This window comes from Phaethon aethereus (assembly GCF_964289735.1).
Source record: "Phaethon aethereus genome assembly, chromosome: 1".
Taxonomy (NCBI): Eukaryota; Metazoa; Chordata; class Aves; order Phaethontiformes; family Phaethontidae; genus Phaethon; species Phaethon aethereus.
In genome coordinates this window covers 220,090,768-220,110,594 of record NC_138575.1, presented here as the reverse complement: position 1 = coordinate 220,110,594, position 19,827 = coordinate 220,090,768, and the positions used below count along the sequence as shown (strand labels likewise).

Sequence of the window (19,827 nt, the reverse complement as noted above, 5' to 3'; positions counted from 1 at the left end):
GAGAAATGTGAGGGAGGAGAACTACTATTTTGTCCTCTGTTAAAGGGCAGAAAGATCAGAAAACAGTATTACCCCAATTTAAAGTGTTTTATAATCTGGATGCTGCTCTTTTCTACTGCACGTCCAAAGAACCAGAATAAAAATGAACTGTGCATGTTAAATTCAGCTGTGCAGTCTCCACCTTATCTTGTTGTTCTTTTATCAGTGTCAGCCTGTCTTTCCTTTACCCCATGTCCTAGCTTACGTTTTTCCTTCCAGCCTCATGCAGACCCTGCTGCTTATCTTCCTGGGCCTGCTGACCAGCCTTTATGCTCTCTGCCAGCTTAGCCCCTAAATTTAGCGTCTCTTTAGGACTAGGACCAAGCACACTCATACCAATCACAACTTCTTAGCATCTGCTTTGTACTTTTAACAGTGCTAATGCAGAGGAGATGTGCTGCATTTCCTAGCTAGGTGCACATGTACAGCAAGATCTGTTCATCCTGTATCTTTAAATTGCTGAGAGGTCCGTTGGTGGTACTTGGCAAAGACCTGACACGGCACCAGCCAGCTTCTGTCGCTGGAAGATGCTACACAAGCTATGCAGTAAACCCACTCTGGGGTGTAGTCTGTTAGAGGTACCTCTTTTTTTCAGATCCTCATTTCTACAAAATTATATTTAGGGCTGATACAGTAGCTTCTTTGGGAACACGTAATGTTTTTAGCCTGTTGTGGGTATGATGAGTTGTTAGGAAGATTCCTGGATCTACTAGCGAGTTTATACACAAATGCAAGTATTATTCTTCTGAGCACCAGCTAATGCGGGGAAAGCCTTGGCTGATCCTGATGAGGGTAATAACAATTGTCCTGAAACAACACAAGTTTGGAAAGGATGCTTGCTTTTTTTATTGTTTAGTGGTGGGTTGGTTTTGGGTTTTTTGGGGGTGGGGGTGTGGGTTTTTGTTTATTCGCTAAGGGAGCAGTTTTTAGATGCCTCTGAAGTTACTAGAATTAAATAAATCATGATCTCATGTCAGCATGTCTTCCCTTTCCCAGAATTAGTAGAATTATTGATCTGAAGTATATAGTGAAGTATCTACAGGCATGACTAATGGTAGTCAGACAGTGAGGGGAATCCTTGGGTTTGCAGCTCTGCTATGACTGAGTGGTACTTTCTTCAAGGAGAAAGTGGAAGGTTGATAAAAGGCTCTCTGAGTAGATAGGGAAATGGCAGTCTGATAAAACTGATGACTTGCATATTGGTGTATGTACTCTTGTAGGCTGTGGAGGGCTGACCAGAATTAGCTGTCACTGCAGGTAAATAAAAACCTGATACAGGGAATGGAACTAATTAAATACTGGGAGAGGAACAGAAACAGCCAACACAGCTCTTCAAAAAAAAAAAAAAAAAAACCAAACCCCCACACTTCTAAACTCAACTTCTAAGAACTGATTGTAAAACAACAGCATATTTTTCTTTTTTCCTTCTTTCAATCCACTACTTGTCACTTGTATTATGAAAGTTCAGTCCCAGAAAGAGCTGTTATTTCTCTTGACTGGAGATACATTCTTGGTACGTAAACTATTTTACAGAGGTTATCTGTAGAAGAACATTTGTCTGTGCAAATAGGACCTTGAGTTGAGTATTAGTGGTGTCCTTATCTCCTCCCCGCCCCCCCGCCAATTCCTTAGTAAAGTTAGACATTAGCCTGAGAGAGCTGTATTAGTCTGCTCTGTAATTTGTGAGAAGGGGCTGACTGTCCTTATATAGAATAAATACAGAATAAATTACTCTGTCCTGGGCATGCCTGTTTTTACTGTAGGTGAAAGATTTGTAGATCTTTATATGTTGAGTTGGGTGACATAAATTCCCATTCCAGTTGGAGCCCTTTTTATTCTTTTGCTGGATTGAAATACAATGATTCCTATATAGCTCACCAACAGTGGAAGGACACGTACATGTGATAAATGGCACATTATTTATTTTCCTGCAAAAATTTAGGAACTACAACCAAAATCACTACAATTCCAATGACATCCAAACCCAATGTGATTGTTGTGCAAAAGACTACTGGAAAAGGAACTACAATTCAAGGGCTTCCAGGCAAAAATGTTGTCACAACGCTGTTGAATGCTGGGGTAAGTAAGAGTTTCTAGTCTCAAATTGATAGCCAAGTGGCTGGCTGTGTGGTGGCTGCTGCATTCATTCTGCTGAAGTCCCTGTTAAAAGCAAACTGTGTGTGAGTCTCTCCTAACAGATACAGCATGCCTTAATCTCAGGGATGTTTGAAAAGCAAGTATGTTTTCCAGGCTATGAAAGATGCTTAAAACAAGCTGGGACTATTCTCAAATTTAAAGGAGAATAAAAATTTTTGAGCTTGCCTTTTTCCCAGTGGTTAATGATTTTTGTAATCCTGAAGAGATTAACTAGAAGAAAACTACTCGAATCTTACCCTGTTTGTGTTCTAGTGAGAACCACGGTCCTGTGTTACAAACTTGCATCTCCAACCATTTCTCTTTTCAATGTAAAGGGCAGAAATAAACTCCATATACTATTCACAGTAAGGGTACCACCTTTCAGTTTGTGGCGTGTAACACTATAACATCCTGTACCTGAGTATTGTATAGCGTTGAATTATTTTTTTGGATAACCTGATGTGTAGTAAGAGCAAAATCAAGTTTCCAGCTTCAACTGGATTTAGCTGTAAGTGCTAGTGAGTGAAAATGATGAACATGCTTTATGTTCCTAGACAGACCTGTGAGATTTAATGCATTAATCATGTAGTCTTTGAAAGTCTACTTGAGTAGCAGAGCTGGGTAGGGATTTTTTTTTTTAAACCTTTTAGGAATTTATTTTAAAATTTTGAGCTCTCCTAATTCACAAAGCTTAAAGCTGTATTTTCACAGAAGTGGAAATCTCATGATATTACACAGTAGCAACCAGCAGAATGTGATGATATTTCGGAAACAAGTATGGTTCTTGGGATTTCCAGGTACTTGATGGGAATTTGTGGAAATACTGTGAGGACTGGTCTGGGAGACCAGATGTTCCTCATATGATTAGTTACTCTGCAGAGCTAAAAAAAAGCATGCTCAATTTCTTTTGCTGCTTTTAAGCTATCAGGAGTCTAGTCGTATGTCAGTACTATTGCAAAGTCAATTGTTTCCTGTGAAACAGCTCTGAATCAGCTGTTGTGAAGGATTTGAGGAAAGTTCCAACTTACATGAATTCTTTGAAGCAACTTCAAAAAAACTTGTCAGTGTCTTTTACTTACTCCTTTTTGTTCACCCCTTCAGAGCTGCTCAAAAGGTAAAGTAATGGAAAAGGGGATTTTGGTAGTTTTTCCATTCAAAGCTGTAGGGTTTTCTGTTCTTAGAATGTTTTTTTGTATCAGGTAAGTCTAGTTGCAGCAGCAGCTTGATTTCATGGTATGCACACTCACCTATAACTGTGTATTTTTTTTTTTTTTTTTTTAGAGAAGTGGGTCTCTGAAAAATTTGTCTAAGTTAACGTGTAAACTTTGACTTCTCTGCAGGGGGAGAAAACTATTCAGGCAGTGCCAGCAGGAGCAAAACCTGCTATCATCACTGCCACAAGACCCATCACAAAAATGATTGTTACACAGCCAAAAGGAATAGGGTCCACGGTCCAGCCAGCCACCAAAATCATCCCAACTAAAATTGTTTATGGTCAGCAAGGGAAAACACAGGTACAGTGAGGACCCATTTCTGTCTTGAAATGTACCCCTAAATTTTAATGGGTAGTAAATAATTTTTCACTGTATTGATGCATTTGTTGCAGGATTAATATATGTCTATGGGGAATGAGACTTAGGGGTGTAGTGAGGTGGCCTTGATTCTGATTTCTTGAGCACAGTGTTTGCATGTTAGCTGTTTCTGGAGGCCTAGAGCAACCCCAAAGGATTCCCTAGTTAAAACTGTCAGGTTTTTAAACAGGCTTTAGATGCCTGTTTAAGTCTTACAGCTAATGGCTAGATCGTGAGAAACAGAGGTGCAGATTCTGCACATAGGTCATCCATCAAATCTGAGGTTTTACTGAAGTTATTTTCTGGTTAATGTATGTTCAGGTTGTAGTTGGGGGGCTACGTACAGAGAATCTGACTTATTCTGGACAATTTCAGTTTCAGCTTTTTCTCTGATGGCACTTAGTATTTAAAAGAACTAAACTTTTATAAGATACAATATTTCGCATGTCTTGAACAATCAAGACACTATTTATTGTGGGCTGTGGAGGTGAGGTACTTGTCCTTATCAGTGCAGTGCATGTTCCAGCTCACTTGCATAGCTTTCTCTTGTCACACCATAGTTGTATCCAGCCCTGAAAAATGACTGTGAAGTGGTTTATTGTGTTAAGCCCTCCAAATCTGAGTGAGAACTACATTCTTGTGCATTGCCATTTACTCGGGCTTTGTGGCTTAATAATCAGAGCTGCTGAACTTACAGGTAGACTTTTTCAGTAAATTATGAATATTATGTAGGTCTTGTACGTTGATCTATTTGAGTGGCACCCTGTACTCTGATTGCTCAGATCTGTTTTCTTCTGTGCTCTTACTACACACAAAATTTGTCTTTCTAATTAGGTTCTCATAAAACCAAAGCCAGTGACATTTCAAGCAACGGTTGTGAGTGAACAAACTAGGCAGTTAGTGACTGAAACGTTACAACAGGCATCAAGGGTAGCAGAGACAGGAAACTCTTCTCTCCCAGAAGTGAAAGAAGAACCACAAACCTACACCGATAGCAGCTCTTCTTCTACAGAGTCCTCCCAGAGCTCCCAAGGTGTGTATTAGTGTCGCATAAAATACAAATGGACTGTCTCCCAAGCATGCTAACTAGTTTCATGTAACTCAGTGTCTCCTTTTAGCACAAGTTTTCACCCAGTTGGTTAGCAGTGAGTGTCATTGTTCTCTTCCCTTATGGCTTTATTTATCTTTTATGAGCTATTTACTATATGCCGTGATTTCCTATGTGAAAAGTGGAGATAACTGTTTCTTACAATCGTAGAATAGTTTGGGTTGGAAGGGACCTTTTAAAGGCCACTAGCCCAACCCCCCTGCCATGAGCAGGGACATCTTTAACTAGATTGGGTTGCTGGGCTCTGACTTGCTGTTACAATGCTTGTGGCCCGCAGCCTGTTCCCTCTTTTTGGGGTGTCTGCCAGAGGTAGGCAGTGTAGCAGGTTTCTTTTGGGGTTTTTTTGGGTTTTTTGTGCGTTTCTTTTGGTTTTTGTTGTTTTGTTTTGTTTTTTTTTTCTGGCAGCCCAGTGTCTGCCACCCTCTTTCCTGAGTGTATTGAAGCATCTCTCCATTGCATGACTGAAAGCTGTCATGCGACCAACATAAATTTTGGTCCTGTTGTAGGCCCGTATATGTGCATCAGGACATATATCAGACATGCAGTCTGATGGGGATGCTGCCATGGATGTAGCTTTTTCCGTGGTAGAGGAGGATAAATAATAGGCCATAAGTAACACACAGCCTTTGGTCAGGAGTGACCATAGGGTGTATCACTGCATCAAATAAAAGCAAATGTGTCTCAGTGAAGCGTGTACTTAGTTGCCTTTCAATCACCCTTTCTGTATAGTTCTGTAACTGTTGGTCTCTACTGCCATTTTAAATAAATTAAAGTTTTGAAGATTCAACAAACATCAAAATTTGGGAGCTGTTAATTCAGAATGCTGAAATACATGTTGATCACCTGAACTGATAAAACCTTCTGAAAAAGAGCTCAATCCAAGGGAAATGCAACATACAAAGAAACCTGCTGAACTTTGATTGTTCACACCAAAGCTTTTACAAACAACTAAGATAAGGGATCTTATTTTTGCTGGAAACTGTTCATGATATCAACAGTGTTTTACTTCAAGAGTCAGTTGTAATAAAAACTAATGTGGTGCAGAATGACAGCATGCATCCTTGGCAGTGTTCAGAATGCTGATGGTTAATGAATAACCTGATCTCATTTTGAACGACAGTCCCGCTTTAAATTGAGAAGTTGGACAAGAGGCCTCCAACCAAAAATGGTTCTGTGATGACTTGATGTGCCTTTGTTCTTTTGCAAACAGATTCTCAGCCTGTAGTCCATGTGATTGCTTCAAGAAGTCAAGATTGGTCAGAACATGAAATTGCTGTGGACACAAGCCCTACAATAATTTACCAGGATGTATCCAGTGAATCTCAGTCAGCTACTTCCACAATAAAAGCTTTGCTGGAACTTCAGCAGACAACAGGTGTGAGAACACATGGTTGTTTAGGATAACTTCAAAGCTTATTACTTGCTTAAGCAGCAGTTTGTAATAAGTTTTGTAATTGAAAAGCACCTGTCTTGAATCGGCTTTATTCCTTTCTTCTTATGCTGTAACAGTATGCTTGAATCTATTATATAATATTCACTGTCTATTTTATTAAACTTTTGCATTTATATTGGAGTTTTATATATTGGGGGTGTATTTTATGTTTTTCTTTCTTCTAAAGCAGTGAAGGAGAAGTTAGAATCAAAGCCAAGGCAGCCTACCATTGACTTGAGCCAAATGGCTGTCCCAATCCAGATGACCCAAGAAAAGAGGCATTCTCCAGAAAGTCCTTCAATTGCTGTAGTAGAATCGGAATTAGTTGCTGAATATATCACAACTGGTAAGTGGCTAAGGTAGTGTGATGATGGGTTTGCAGTTGAAGTCTGAGGACTTAATTTTTGAATTTTCGTACAATGGGTTTCATTTTCATGTTTTCACTATAATTTGCTGTAGAGGAAATGAGTCTTCTCTTCCACTCTTGAGACCCTGTACAGGGAAGAGAGACTGCATCTGCTTTTCTGGGTCATAGTGGAGAATGTTTCTAACTGAAAGAAAGGGTTGTTGCTTCAAGACATCCTAGTTGAATAGACTTTCTGTTCCCTGACTTGATGGAGAGTACAGGCTGTCCCACTTGTCTTTAAGGAAAATGTCTAGTAAAGAAAAAGTAGCAAATGAAGTTACAGGAGCTGTATACTATTTCTTGTACATACCGGCAGGCGTCAGACTTTGAGTTAGTTTAACCCATATTTGCAAAATGTTATTTGCTTACCAGGACTAAGTGGGTTTTTAAGCCAGGTGTGCATTTAGCATGCTAATGTAGTGCCAAGTCCCCAGTTTCTTCATTTGCTAGAAGGCTTTAAACTGTTAAATTTGCACTTTTAAAATAAATTATTCAAATTGAAATTTTGGTTGGGATTCAGCCCTTTTTAAACTCTTGACTCCTCCGCTCTGGTTGTCCATTTTCTTCAAGTCCTAGACTCCCTTGTCTCTGTGCTCCCCACTACCTCAGAACATTAGATGTGAGACACTTCTCATACATACGTGAGAGGATCAGATTAACTGTTTTCCATTTTAATTTCTTAAGTCCACATTATTGGTCTCCCTACTTTATTTGGAAAATGAAAGTAAATTTGTGTTGAAAATCAGCATTGGAAAAGAGAATTAGAACTTGACTATAATATTGTATAAGTACATTTCTGGAAGTCCAGTGTTTTTAGTGTTAAATGTCTGATCTGATATTTTCATTTGTCATTTGCGTGCTCTGTACTTCCTCCCTTTGCTTCCAGCCTTCGTATGATATAAATTTAAGTAGTGTGAAATTGGAGCTGAGGAGGAATGTTATTGTAATTCTTTTAAATACCACTTACTGTATCTGGCTTCAATTTTGAATGTTTTAGTCATGCTCCCTTGGATCTCTTTTAAAACAAACTCAAAAGCACAATAGTATTAAAGTGATCTCCAATTAACAGTCAGTTATCTTCACTGACACAGATATTGTGCAGTGAGCTTCTATTCAAGGTTCTATTTTTTTCTGGGGCTTGCTGTAAAAGTTGATGTAAAATAGAGCCCTTTGCAGGGGGGATGGGAAATTGCAGTTGGTGTCTTTGTAGACTGAAGTCCTTGCCTGCAGCTTGGGAGCTGTACAAAATACAAAAGTTGACAATTTCCTTGAGCTATGATTACTGTTTGAAATACTGGGATTTTTATAAACTTTGAGTTGATGTACAGGAATCTATGGGAGAAATACAGGCTGCTTGACTAGCAGCAGTTTCTACTACAGCACAAAACTGGTTGTTTTGCTCATGGGTTTTTGTCCCCTGGCAGTGTTCACAGAAACTAGGGGAAGGAATGCTGGTAATTGAGGTTCTATTTTTGTTTTCATTTCTACTTCTCAGTTCATCAGTAATCCACGTAGCTATGTTTTCTGCTAAAAATGCAGCAGTGAGATAGTAAACAGTCTCTAATCTGTTATGAAATCTCCTGCATGCGCCCAGACCAAAGGATTAGGCACACTTTAATCTATATGGGAGCTGGGATTCAGCATGTTCTTCCTCGTGAGGTGAAAGGAGCTGTTCACACATCTTAGTGTCACCATTTTTTGTCTGTCTGCAGACTCAGGAAGACAACACTGTATTGGTTCACATTCGGAAGAATATCTACACAACCATATAGGTTAGAAACTTTCTTTTTAAATGAAGTTTTAAATTGTGCAGAAACTGTTGGGGTATATCCACGACGGATCTGGCGCAGCATGCAGGCCGGTATTGATATAATAGAACTCCTTTCTTGGAGTGGAAAAGTAAAATTATCATATTAATTCAAAATATGACCTTTCTTTTAACTCTCAGGAAGGTCACTAGAAACTTTTTAACTTTAAGTTACAACTGAATTGAAACTTTGCTTGTTCTCCTTCAGTTATTAATTATTTTGTAACTGAAAAGTTAATTAAAGCAAATATTTACATGTTAGTATGGACAGGCATAAAGTGATTTGGATTCATGGATTAACGGTGACTGCAATATAGAATGGTTTGTGTGGGGGGTTTGTTTTTTCAGTAGAAGATCATTTCTCTGTCAATCCGCTATTTAATTACAAAGCCATCACCCTAGCTCCATAACTCATGCTGGATCTGTTTTAAAAAGTGCCATAGATCCATGACAAGGTTTCCATTTTTTGGTCTGTGGTTTCTGATCAACCTCACGTGCTTTCTTAATACCCAGGCATTTTCTAACTGCTAATCTTTCCAATTTAGCCTGTGCTCTGGAGAGTATTTCTTGCAGTTTGTCAGTGGTAGAGATTCAGTGAGTAAGGCTTGCTGTTCTTAATTGCAGTCAATCATGCAGGTGCTTTTAACAGTGTAAAAACCACAGAATAACTTGTGCTCTGCAGCGTAATGCTGGTTCTGTATAAAGAACCTAGCTGAAAATAGAGTATAAATTCTGCTTGCAAAGTTGCTGCGTTGGGAGAAGGAGGCCAGAGGAGGTTTGGACCAAGCGTGATTACTTAGGAAACCGAGACAAAAGCAAAACCCCTGAGTTGCTGCTTTAAGAGGCTTCTCAGAATAGATCTACGCTTTAAGGTTGAAGCTGGCATACAGTAAAAAGATGGTTTTCATACTCAGATCTTTATTTCACTCGTGCTTTCAGCTGAAGCTGAAATGCAAAGCAAATAGTTGAAGTTACTGCAGTTAGTTCTGGAGAAGTGCCACTGACCTCTTTACTTTCAGTCAGCCATCGGTCCCAGCCCCACCAGCAGTCATCTCAGCCCCAGAGGACTCTGCTGCAGCACGTGGCTCAGTCGCAGACAGCAACGCAGACTTCTGTTGTGGTGAAATCTATCCCCGCATCCTCCACAGGCGCAATTACCCATATCATGCAGCAGGTTGTACCCTTTCTTTTCCCAACACTCTTATAAAGAGCAGTAGTTAACGAATGATAGAGGACCAGGGCTTGTTCTGAATGAGTATGTCGTGTTGCTGCCACTGAAAATGCTAAGTGTAAAGGCAAATTAATAAGTTAATTTTAATATGACCTGTTTTGGTGGTGAGGGTGGTGGAATAAAAGGGAAGCAGTTAGTGAGATTAGCTGAGACTGTTAAGTAAGAAGTGTTAACAGCCACTGTGGAAAAGATAGTGCTTCCTGGATGAGTTCTTGCTGTCTGTATGTCATCTGTTCAACAGCAGCAACCTGCTTTTTTCTATATGTTGTATTGCAAGGGCCTGGGCTCTTCAGATTGTGTTAGCTTAGGGGAAAGAGGGATGAAGCAGAATCTGGTCAGTACACAGAGCACACAGTCTCTTTTTCGTTTGAGGGCTTTGGTTTGTGAATAGGCAAACTTCTCTGACCTCAGAAAGCAAGATCATATTTAGACCAGTACTGTGAGGATCCCAAACACTTGGAACAAACAGTGTATCTTGGGGTGAAATCTTACTGAAGCCACTCCAATGCCTGTGTTCAAGACCTCCCCAACTCTGCAGTGCTTTAACTTCAGTAAACTTCATCTGTGGACCAGGAAAGTACCGTGTTAGAGTTATAAACCCACTTCAGAGCGTGTATTTTCACAGGTCTTTGAGTAGGCTGCTTCATCTTGCTAAGGCCATTTATTAATGTGTTTATACAATATATATAAAATATACATGCAAAGCATAGTATACAAAGCATAGTAACGTAGTTCTCTTGCTCCCTCAAATCCCTCAAAAAAAATCAGACAATATTTGTGCAATGTCTGAGAAAAATTGCGATAAAATTTTGAGGATGGAAGAAGAGAGGATCTCTGCTGAAATGGGGTGGACTGTAGGTATAAGGGAAGCTGCAGAAGAAGTCATGGGGAAGATGCTCTCAAGAAGCAGAACAAAAATGTAGTGTGCAGAGAGACTGTGGACAACCACCTGCTAATCCCTGCTGTTTCATATCCAACTACCATGCAACCTTAGGGGCTCTGAAACTTAGTCTGACACGGGCGAGGGCTACATAGTCTCCATTGAGGATTAATTATGCAGTTAGTGTCACACAGAGACATACCACACTTTAACATGATAAAAATAGCTATTGATTGCTTATGTTTTGTGGAATCTCCATATAAAGGTTCTTTTTTAATACTCAAATTTGGAGTCTGTAATGGTAAAATAAGTTAAAGTAGGCCAGTTGAAACATTAAAAATATTTTTAGATTGTGTGTTCTTATAATTTGTATTTCTCTTTACTAACTTGCTCTAACTTCTTCTTATTAAGGCCTTAAGCAGTCACACTGCATTTACAAAACACAGTGAACAACTTGGAACTGAGGAAGGAGAAGTGGAAGAGATGGACACCTTAGATCCTCAGACTGGCCTGTTTTACAGATCTGCCCTGACACAATCGCAGGCACAAAAACAACAAAAACTGAGTCAGCCACAGCTGGAACAGACTCAACTGCAAGTGAAAACTCTGCAGTGTTTCCAGACTAAGCAGAAGCAGACAATCCACTTGCAGGCCGATCAAATCCAGCACAAACTCCCACAAATGCCCCAGCTTTCTATAAGGCATCAAAAGCTAACCCCCCTGCAGCAGGAGCAAGCACAGACCAAACCAGATGCACAGCACCCCCCACACCACACGATGGCCAAAGAAAGGCAACTCCCTACCTTAGTGGCACAGCCACAGCAAACTGTAGTACAGGTGCTTGCAGTAAAAACCACGCAGCAGCTGCCCAAACTGCAACAGGCACCAACGGCACAAAAAATCTACGTGCAACCCCAACCCCCCCAGAGTCAAATGCAGCTACCTGCCTCTTCAGAGAAACAGCCAGCAAGCCAGGTAACGGAATATTGATAGCATGCAAAATACACGTCGCTGTTCAAGGAAAAAAAAAAAAAATCCAAACACCAACCCTGTTCGCTGTAGCAGTGTTTTGTCCTGGCAAGAGAGAACTCCTCATTCTGCTGGTATTAATTACCCCGTCAGAAGGTTGACACTAGGAAAGAGAAGCACATGTTATAGGGGAAAAAAAAAATCCATAGAGCTCACAAACGTGTTTTGTTGGACAGTTTTTATGAATTTCTGCCACCACTGGTGCATGGAATTTGTCCCTAATTATTTTCTTTTAATTTTTAGATATGACACATTATTAATTTCCGTTCCCGTAGCACTTTTTATTTCTGTGGAAATAAAGATGAATACACTGCAGTCTCCTAAGCCTCTCCATTGTACGTCTTCCTTTGTAGTTTACATCTTCCTGAACTTCTATGGCTTTCATGTGCAGGAGTAACTTGATTTTCCTTGGAAGGGGAAAATGTAAAGAATGAGGAACGTGGAAAAAAAATAATGTATTTTAAGTAACTCCAGAGAAGTACAGTTTTTTTTTTTGGCCCTTTCAGGAATTAACATATGAAAACAAGAGGGTTAACAAATATCACATGGGGATGTAAATCCCAAAGGAAAACGAGGCTGCTGTGGTATTATACTGCTACACTCCTTATCTCGCAGCCTAAAAAGCTGCTTTTCCCCAGGCTTCAATTAACTGTTACCATATCATTGCTAATTCCTTTGTTAGAACACTGAGTTTCAACTGTCTTCCTAATAGCAAGTATGTTGTTTGTGCCATACTGTCCTCGGAAATATTGATTAGATTTTCAATTAAAAAAAAAAAATCTAGCTGTAACATGCACAACAAAAATTTGATTTTCAGGTGCAGCATCCAATTATAACGCAAGGATCCACTGTTACAAAGATTACTTTTGAGGGGCGTCAGCCGCCTCCTGTTTCAAAGGTAGCAGGTGACAGTTCTGTGCCCAAACTGGCATTGCCGGTTACCAGCCTATTTCCCATGCAGGCATCCGCGAAGACAGCAGTAGCAGATATTTTGAGAGTGTCTATGGTGGAAGCTCAGATTGATACAAACATAGAACATGCCATAGTGGATCCCCCAAACAAGGACACGTCCACTAGTAAACTGGCTAGCGAAGCAGAGTCGTCACCTTGTACCCAGGTGCCGAGGGTGACTGCAGTAGGGATGACGGCAACTTCCATCCCCCAGCAACAGACATGTACAGAATCCGGTTCAAGTCCTCCTGCTGTTGGTCCTACTTTAACAGAGAGGAAACTCGATGCGCAAGGAATGCCTACAACAAACCAGTTTATACACATTCAGAATATATCACAAAAGAAAGCTGAAGAGAGTTCATCAGAAATTGTTATCCAGGTAAGAGAAGACCAGAGCAAATAAGGCAAAGGTTGAGCAGAGCAAACTCGTGTCTAACGTGATGATAGCAACTGAACGGTGTTGGAGTATTTTTGTTTTCCTTCCCCAGTTTTTGGTTCTTTTCTGACTCCTAGGCTTGTAATGGATTCTATTTCAAAGTGTGTAATTCTTCTTAAAATGAGCTCGAGTTTCTCTAGCATTTTATCATTCACTGTCTCCTCGGTGTCTTCCTTTCTTTTTCTGTTAAGAAAACAAACCAAGCTCATCTGATTTTACAAAGTACTTTTATTTGAAATGCTTAAAAATGTGACCTGCAACACTTACTATGGAACTATGATCTAGAATTTCTTACAGTATCTATTAATGGCGTAAAAAAATTAAGTAGTGGGGTTCTACTTACTGGTAAAGTTCAGCAAATAAGGTCTGGATTCAGAAGAAAACTTGTTAACTTCACTTACCTCAGAAGTGGTAAGACTGGTTATAAAATGACTATTGATCTTTAGCCTAAATGCTTTGAGTCATTGCCTAACTGATGATTGATACTTTCATTGATTCTGTCTTAAATATAATGTTTTATAATTTAATACATTGTCAGAATGTCAACTGAGGAAGTATTTAAGTCATCCGAGGACTCCTAGTGGTATGAGTCTTTGTAGACAAGTTGGCATGGTATATGTTCTCACAAATGATAACATGGATTGGAATGGTTTAATTGTGTATCATATTTGTGTTACAGTGAAAATGCTTCTGATGTGGGAAATAATTTGTGTACAGAGCTTTCAAATTTTTCATGCTACTCTGTAAGGTCGTTGTCTTTGTAAAAATCTTCATGCAGCTAACTTCGCTTTTGTAGAAAACATCATTTTTGTACTCACTTTTAGTCCTCATTTCCCTAAATAGACAAAGGTAGATTTCTATTTTACTTAAAATCAGTATATTTTGAGAATCTATTATTTATCATCGTGGCATGCTGCAAGCTGTTTTGGAAGTAAAATACTGCCCAGAATTTCATTTGTATAAAGCTGTAGATTTAGTTTCTAGAACCTATGAAAGTATAAGCACAAATAAATAGCTTGGATCCATTGTGTTTCCTCAGCCTCTATGCTGCTGCAGCTCTGAGCAGGGTCGGAGCTTGTATTGTATACAAAAACCAGTTAGTCCTTGTATCTGAATGTTTTGTCTGAAAAAGACAAGAGAAAGATAAGGCTGAAGAAAGTAATCTCTGCTTTGCATTTGAGGAATGATGGATAGTGGACGTTTGTGGTTTAACTGTTGGTTATGCTGTCACAGACCTTTAGTGAAGATCCGAGGCCAAGATCAGTACCTTAAGAGCAAGATTATTCAAATTTTATCTTGCACAACCTAATCCGGTGAAAGAGTGCTTGGAAGATTTAGCTAAGATAATGTAACGTGCAGCAGGCCTTACTGAAAATCGCTCTTGGAAACCAAATACCCGTTTTCTATGAGAACCTGCGCTTGTGCAGGTGCCTTCACCTGTGAAAACTGTGCGTGTTAAAACTTAAATCTTTTCTTTCTTTCAGACTATCCCTCACTATTCCATCCCTTGTCACTCCAGCTCCAATGTGGTAGTGGAACCCAGCGGGCTCCTGGAGCTCAACAACTTCACCAGTCAGCGCCTCGACGATGAGGAGACAGCAATGGAGCAAGATGTGGACAGTAGCACTGAGGACGGCACTGAGCCCAGCCCCTCTCGAAGTTCTGCTGAACGATCCTAAGGAATTGGGACACTGGAGTGCACTTTAAAATATCTTGGGATTTTGAGTGTCCAAGATGCCCTTGTATTGTGATGTCTTAGAGCACTTTGCCTATTAGAGTTGTTCATTGGACCCTTGAAGCATCAGTGTGTTTTAACAAGACGGTATTGCAAGAGCTGCAAATTGTTTCCAAAAAAAAAAAAAAAAAAAAAATAGTTACTGAGATTTAGTAAACCTGTGACAGTGGAATGTGCTCCTGTTAAAAAGCAAATCTGCAGCGAATTCTACAGCTCGTGCTATGGAAGCCCTTGCCCAGATACTGAAACAGCTTTCATTAGAAAGGGATCGTTATTTTGCAGTGTCATTTTGTTAGCTGTTGAGCAAACACCATCAGAAAGAGAATGTTTAATAAATCTCTGTATTTTTAAATAGCATGTGAGAGAAAAAAAAGTCTCTGACAGTGCTGGAAAAGCCCCCGGAGTTTTGGAATTGGTTAGCTTTCTTGCACTTGTGCTCACTTAGAGTTAAGATTTTTTTCATAAACCTAAAAATATAGTTTATTTTTGTAAAATTCATGTTGGTGAATGTTTGAAAATAAGCAAAGTCACTAACTGGTAGTAAAGTGGATTTGCTGGTGGATTTTTGTTGCCATGCTTTACAAGAAGTAGGATAACGGTGTGTGTGGCATTTCTTTGTGCCATAAGCTCATGAAATGCTCATCTACTCTAGTTATCTTTGATTATTTATTTAAATATAAAATTTAAAGTGAGGCCAAGTTGTTTAAATAGTTCCTGTGAAACAGGGAGGTGTGTTAATTCTAATACAAACGGGACGGGGGGGATGTATTTTGCTATAAATCAGGTTTTGAAAATTGGGGATCAGTGGTTCAGCATCTTTCAAAGTTGAACCTCCGAATTTAGAAGTGAGCTAAGGCTTTTAAAAAAATCTGTATTTTACTCTTACATGCTGTTTTTAAAGTGACCATTTTGGGAGTTTCAAAGCTTAAATCGGTATACAGCAGTAGGTTTCAGAAATTAGCCTTATGACTTGGCTTCTTGAAGCAATACATTGGGTTTTTGTGATAGTTACAAGCCACAGAGAGAGGTTTGGGTTCAGATGGGATAAGAAAAACAATTGTAATACATTCTGCTAATGAAGACAATACTTTTTTTTTTTTCCAGATGTATATAAAACCACGTTTTTAACTGTTTTGTATAGATTTCATTATAAATAACTAAGCATTTTAAGACTTTGACATATCATTTAATTGTATATACACCTATCAGCCTAACTGCCCACTTTCTGGTGCTGAAGTACTACTGTAAGTAGATTTCATCCAAAGTCGAATACAGCTTTTTGCGTCAGTCTTTTTTTTTTTTTTTTAAGCTGTGATTTTACTGTTGATATTGTAGTTAAGGTTAAATTCCAACTAGAGTAATTCGAACTAAAAATACAAAACCTAAAAAAACTCATTTATCTTACTTGTCCTGAGTATCCACCTATGTAAGAACATGCAGGAACCTCTAGATGGTGCTCTTAGTTTATCTAACCTCAGTTATTTTACGAATGAGTCTCTGTGACTTTCATACACTTTTTTCCCCACTTCTGTGTTCCATCAACATTAGTTCCAAAATAATGTAGTTTATTATGGTGGAGAAGTGTCCTGATAAATTCAGCGTGCAAATGCCAGAATAGTGGGGTGGGAAACTAATTATGTTGGATTAGGTATCGGTTTGGTTTCTGCTGTACTTAGTGCTCAGGATAGAAGAGAATATTATATATGAAATGAAACACAACAGATTTATTTCTCTACTAAAAAAAAAAAAAAAAATAACCCTACCAGTATACCATTCTAGGTAGTTCAGGTTTTGATAGTTGTTTGGGAGCTTTTACTGTTGTTTTAGTGAAATAATGGTGACCAACAAGAGTGACCAAGCTATGATCGAAGTCCTGAAAGTTCCACATTACTGAAGAATGACAAAAAGCTGTTTTAATACAGATCTTACTGCCAGTGGGAATGGACGGTCGGTTGTGCTTTGCACATGACACACAGTTCTTCTGGCTTGTATCAGATTTTTTTTGTCACCTGGGGTCTTGCAGTATTTTGAGTGTCCCTGGCATATCTAGGACTGAAAGGCTGTGTGAATATGAAGTAGAACAAGATTTTTCTTATGCACTTTTGCCCAAGAATCTTGCCTTAAATTATGGTTTCAGGTTTAAGTAAATGTATGTGCTTTCTCCAGCCAAAAAGAGATACTAAGAAATGGCATAAGGTGAATTAGACACTCCTGATGCATTAAGTATATTGTTGAATTCTGGTCCAATTTATTCCAATGTTTTATGTAAGACTTTTTTTGCATCTTTAGTGATGACTTTTCAGCAAAGGTATGAACAAGTACAGTGAACTATTTGACAGTTCCTTGAAGATGGCAAAGCTCTCTTAAAAACACGAAAGCTTTTAGTGTTGCTATGAGAAGTAATTGTTTTCAGACTGACAAATTGAAGCACACGGAGGGAGTGTTTAGGGGTCATGTAAGAAATTTAGGAAAAGGACTTTTAATGCATTCATTCTTGAAACTCCTTTCTTGATGCTTCCCCAAATTGAGTTGAATTTTTTTTCAGATTCTCTTATTTGTCTGTTCCAGCATTTCTCCATAAAAATACCTGTAATAATAAGGAACATACAAGATGAGCTACAATTTAGCATCAAGTTGTTAATTTTTCTTTCCTAGTTACTTGACCTTTGAGAACAACTGCGAGGAGGCATGCTCGGAGCCTTCTCCCCCTTTTTCATGAACTCCAGGCAGTTCCTCATCTAATCATAGAGGACTATACCTTTTCTGGAAAGATTTAACCATCTATTTTCAGCCTCAGTCTTTCTCCCACTGACAAAATGAGCTTTTGAAATTTGAGGACAAAATAGAAAGCCAGAAGCTACTTGCAGTTGTGTCATCTTACCTTTGAACAGGAGGACCCTTTGAATAGTATGCATGACCAAATAGATGGGATTTCAAAAAACAAAGACCTTTAAAAAAACATGGAAAGTCAGGGAAATTTAAGACTATATGCTTCCCCCCCCCCCCCCCCGCCCCTCTGGTGTATTAATAGTTCCTGAAGTCCAAGGGTTTCACAGATGAAGGTGGTTATGCATCCCTGTAGGTACACTGCAAAGGCAGATGGTTTCAGCTTGGCAACATTCAATCCAGAGAAGACTGATCATAATTTAAGATAATGAACTACAAAAGGCATACTGTTTTGGGGTTTGCTGTATTGGAAAAAATAGTATGTTTAGTGTGTGTGTGTGTCTATACTGGGCTCAGGACTTGCTCCTTTCCCTAGGTTTGATGTAAACCATGAAGAATGATTGCTAACAGCCTCTGTGAAGTTTCCTTCCATGCTATGGGGCTTAGAGTTTTTCCCCTACCCAAAGTCTGTCCTGAAAAATCTGTGAATCTGGTTTGTTCCAGTAGAAATGCAACACATAGCCTATGATTATGTCCACTTTCAGGACGTGGTTTAGTGGGCATGGTGGTGTTGGGTTGATGGTTGGACTTGATGATCTTAAAGGTCTTTTCCAACCTTAATGATTCTGTGATAAATTTAGAGTTTAACATTGTTTATGAAAGTTAGGAAAGAAGTGCCTTAAGGTGTATTTGTGGGTTCCTGTGCAAGAAGAAGTTGTCATTAGGGGCATTTTAGTCTGGTATAGAATCATAGAAGTGGAAACATGAAAAAAAATCAATGCCAAGATTGAGGATAATTAATTAGGGTTACCAGGGAGTGCCAGGTTTTTCTGACATTTGGAGTCTCTCTCCAACAAGCACAGGGGCTGCAGGTTGAAGTCCAGTGACCTCATATCTTGTACGTTGGAAATGAACTAGACAGTTGCATAGGTATCTTAAGGTTTTCAACTATTAATAAAATAGCACTTGATAATACCTTCAGACAGCTAGAGCTGTGACTGGCAAGTGGAGGTAATTGGTGATCTTGGGTGGTGATGGGTTCTTTTCTCTTTCACTGTACTTGGATGGAAACTTGGTGTTGTAAATAGGGTAATGAGTGCCTGGGGACTCGTTCATCTTTTCCAAAGAAAAGGGTCTTGGAATGAATTGGGGCAGGAAAGATTTTTAAGAGGTTTTTTAAGCACTGGGGACTGAAGAGTAACAGCATGGCCTTTAATAATTTTTGGAGTCCAGGACTGTTAGAATTGTCCAATAAACACTATTCCAGATCAGGTCCTACTCAAAACTTCATATGATTTTGGTTTTGCCCAATACTCGGACGCTTCTGAAAACCAGAATTTTTTTTGTGATGGTATCTTAATGTTTTTTTCAGCTTTCCATCTCAGTAAATTTTTAGCAGTTTTGAAATTTTCTGGGATGCTGTTTTCTGTAGCTGCCTTTATTAAATGGATTTTGTCATAAAGAAAAGATACTCACACCACCTAACCAGGGATGGTAATTAGGACCATGGGCTCTTCAGGTTGTCATTGAAACCTTCAGAGGGTGGTAGGCACGTCAGCCAGTCTCTCGTGGACTACATACGGGACTTAGACTCCATAGAATGTTTTGAATTGGAAAGGGACCTTTAAGTATCATCTAATCATGTCACTTGAATGCCCAAACTACCTAGCATGAATCCTTTGTGATGGAGCTTTTGCTAGAACTTCAGAGATTCTTAGTGTGAGAGCCTGTCTAACTTACTATTTGTTAGAGCAGATGCTGTTCAGGAATTGCTGTCTTCTATGGTAACAAATCCAGCTTTTTCCGTCAGCCAGAACTGTCCTGGAGGCTCGCAGGACTCCAGTACTTTGGGACTTCCTTCACGTCAATCTCTACCAGAGACCAACTAAAGACTCTGGAAGTCTCTTTTCGCAAGCTTTTATTGCTGTTAAGGATGCTGCTTTCTTACTTTTTATATATATATATATATATATATATATATATATATAAAAAAAATATATATATATATGAGGGGTCTGGAGCACAAGTCTGATGAGGAGCGGCTGAGGGAACTGGGGTTGTTCAGGCTGGAGAAGAGGAGGCTGAGGGGAGCCCTCATCGCTCTCTACAACTGCCTGAAAGGGGGTTGTGGTGAGGTGGGTGTTGGTCTCTTCTCCCAAGTAACGAGCAATAGGATGAGA

At 39.3% G+C, this 19,827-nt stretch overlaps 1 protein-coding gene across 2 annotated transcripts in view; it reads left to right on the top strand.

Moving 5' to 3' along the window:
• Positions 1–15,164, top strand: part of EMSY (EMSY transcriptional repressor, BRCA2 interacting) — a gene marked incomplete at its 5' end in the record, with an annotated part of 37,049 nt that extends 21,885 nt beyond the window's left edge. The window contains 9 exons of one of the 2 annotated variants that reach the window (XM_082014384.1): positions 1,982–2,118; positions 3,516–3,689; positions 4,581–4,779; positions 6,065–6,229; positions 6,477–6,632; positions 9,519–9,673; positions 11,022–11,585; positions 12,457–12,969; positions 14,511–15,164. In XM_082014384.1, the coding sequence (XP_081870510.1) occupies positions 1,982–2,118; positions 3,516–3,689; positions 4,581–4,779; positions 6,065–6,229; positions 6,477–6,632; positions 9,519–9,673; positions 11,022–11,585; positions 12,457–12,969; positions 14,511–14,705 (2,258 nt within the window). In that variant the 3' untranslated portion in view covers positions 14,706–15,164. Of the gene's footprint in view, positions 1–1,981; positions 2,119–3,515; positions 3,690–4,580; positions 4,780–6,064; positions 6,230–6,476; positions 6,633–9,479; positions 9,674–11,021; positions 11,586–12,456; positions 12,970–14,510 lie in introns of both variants that reach the window. The other variant, XM_082014383.1, reaches the window with a different exon arrangement.
• Positions 15,165–19,827: the final 4,663 nt, after the last annotated feature.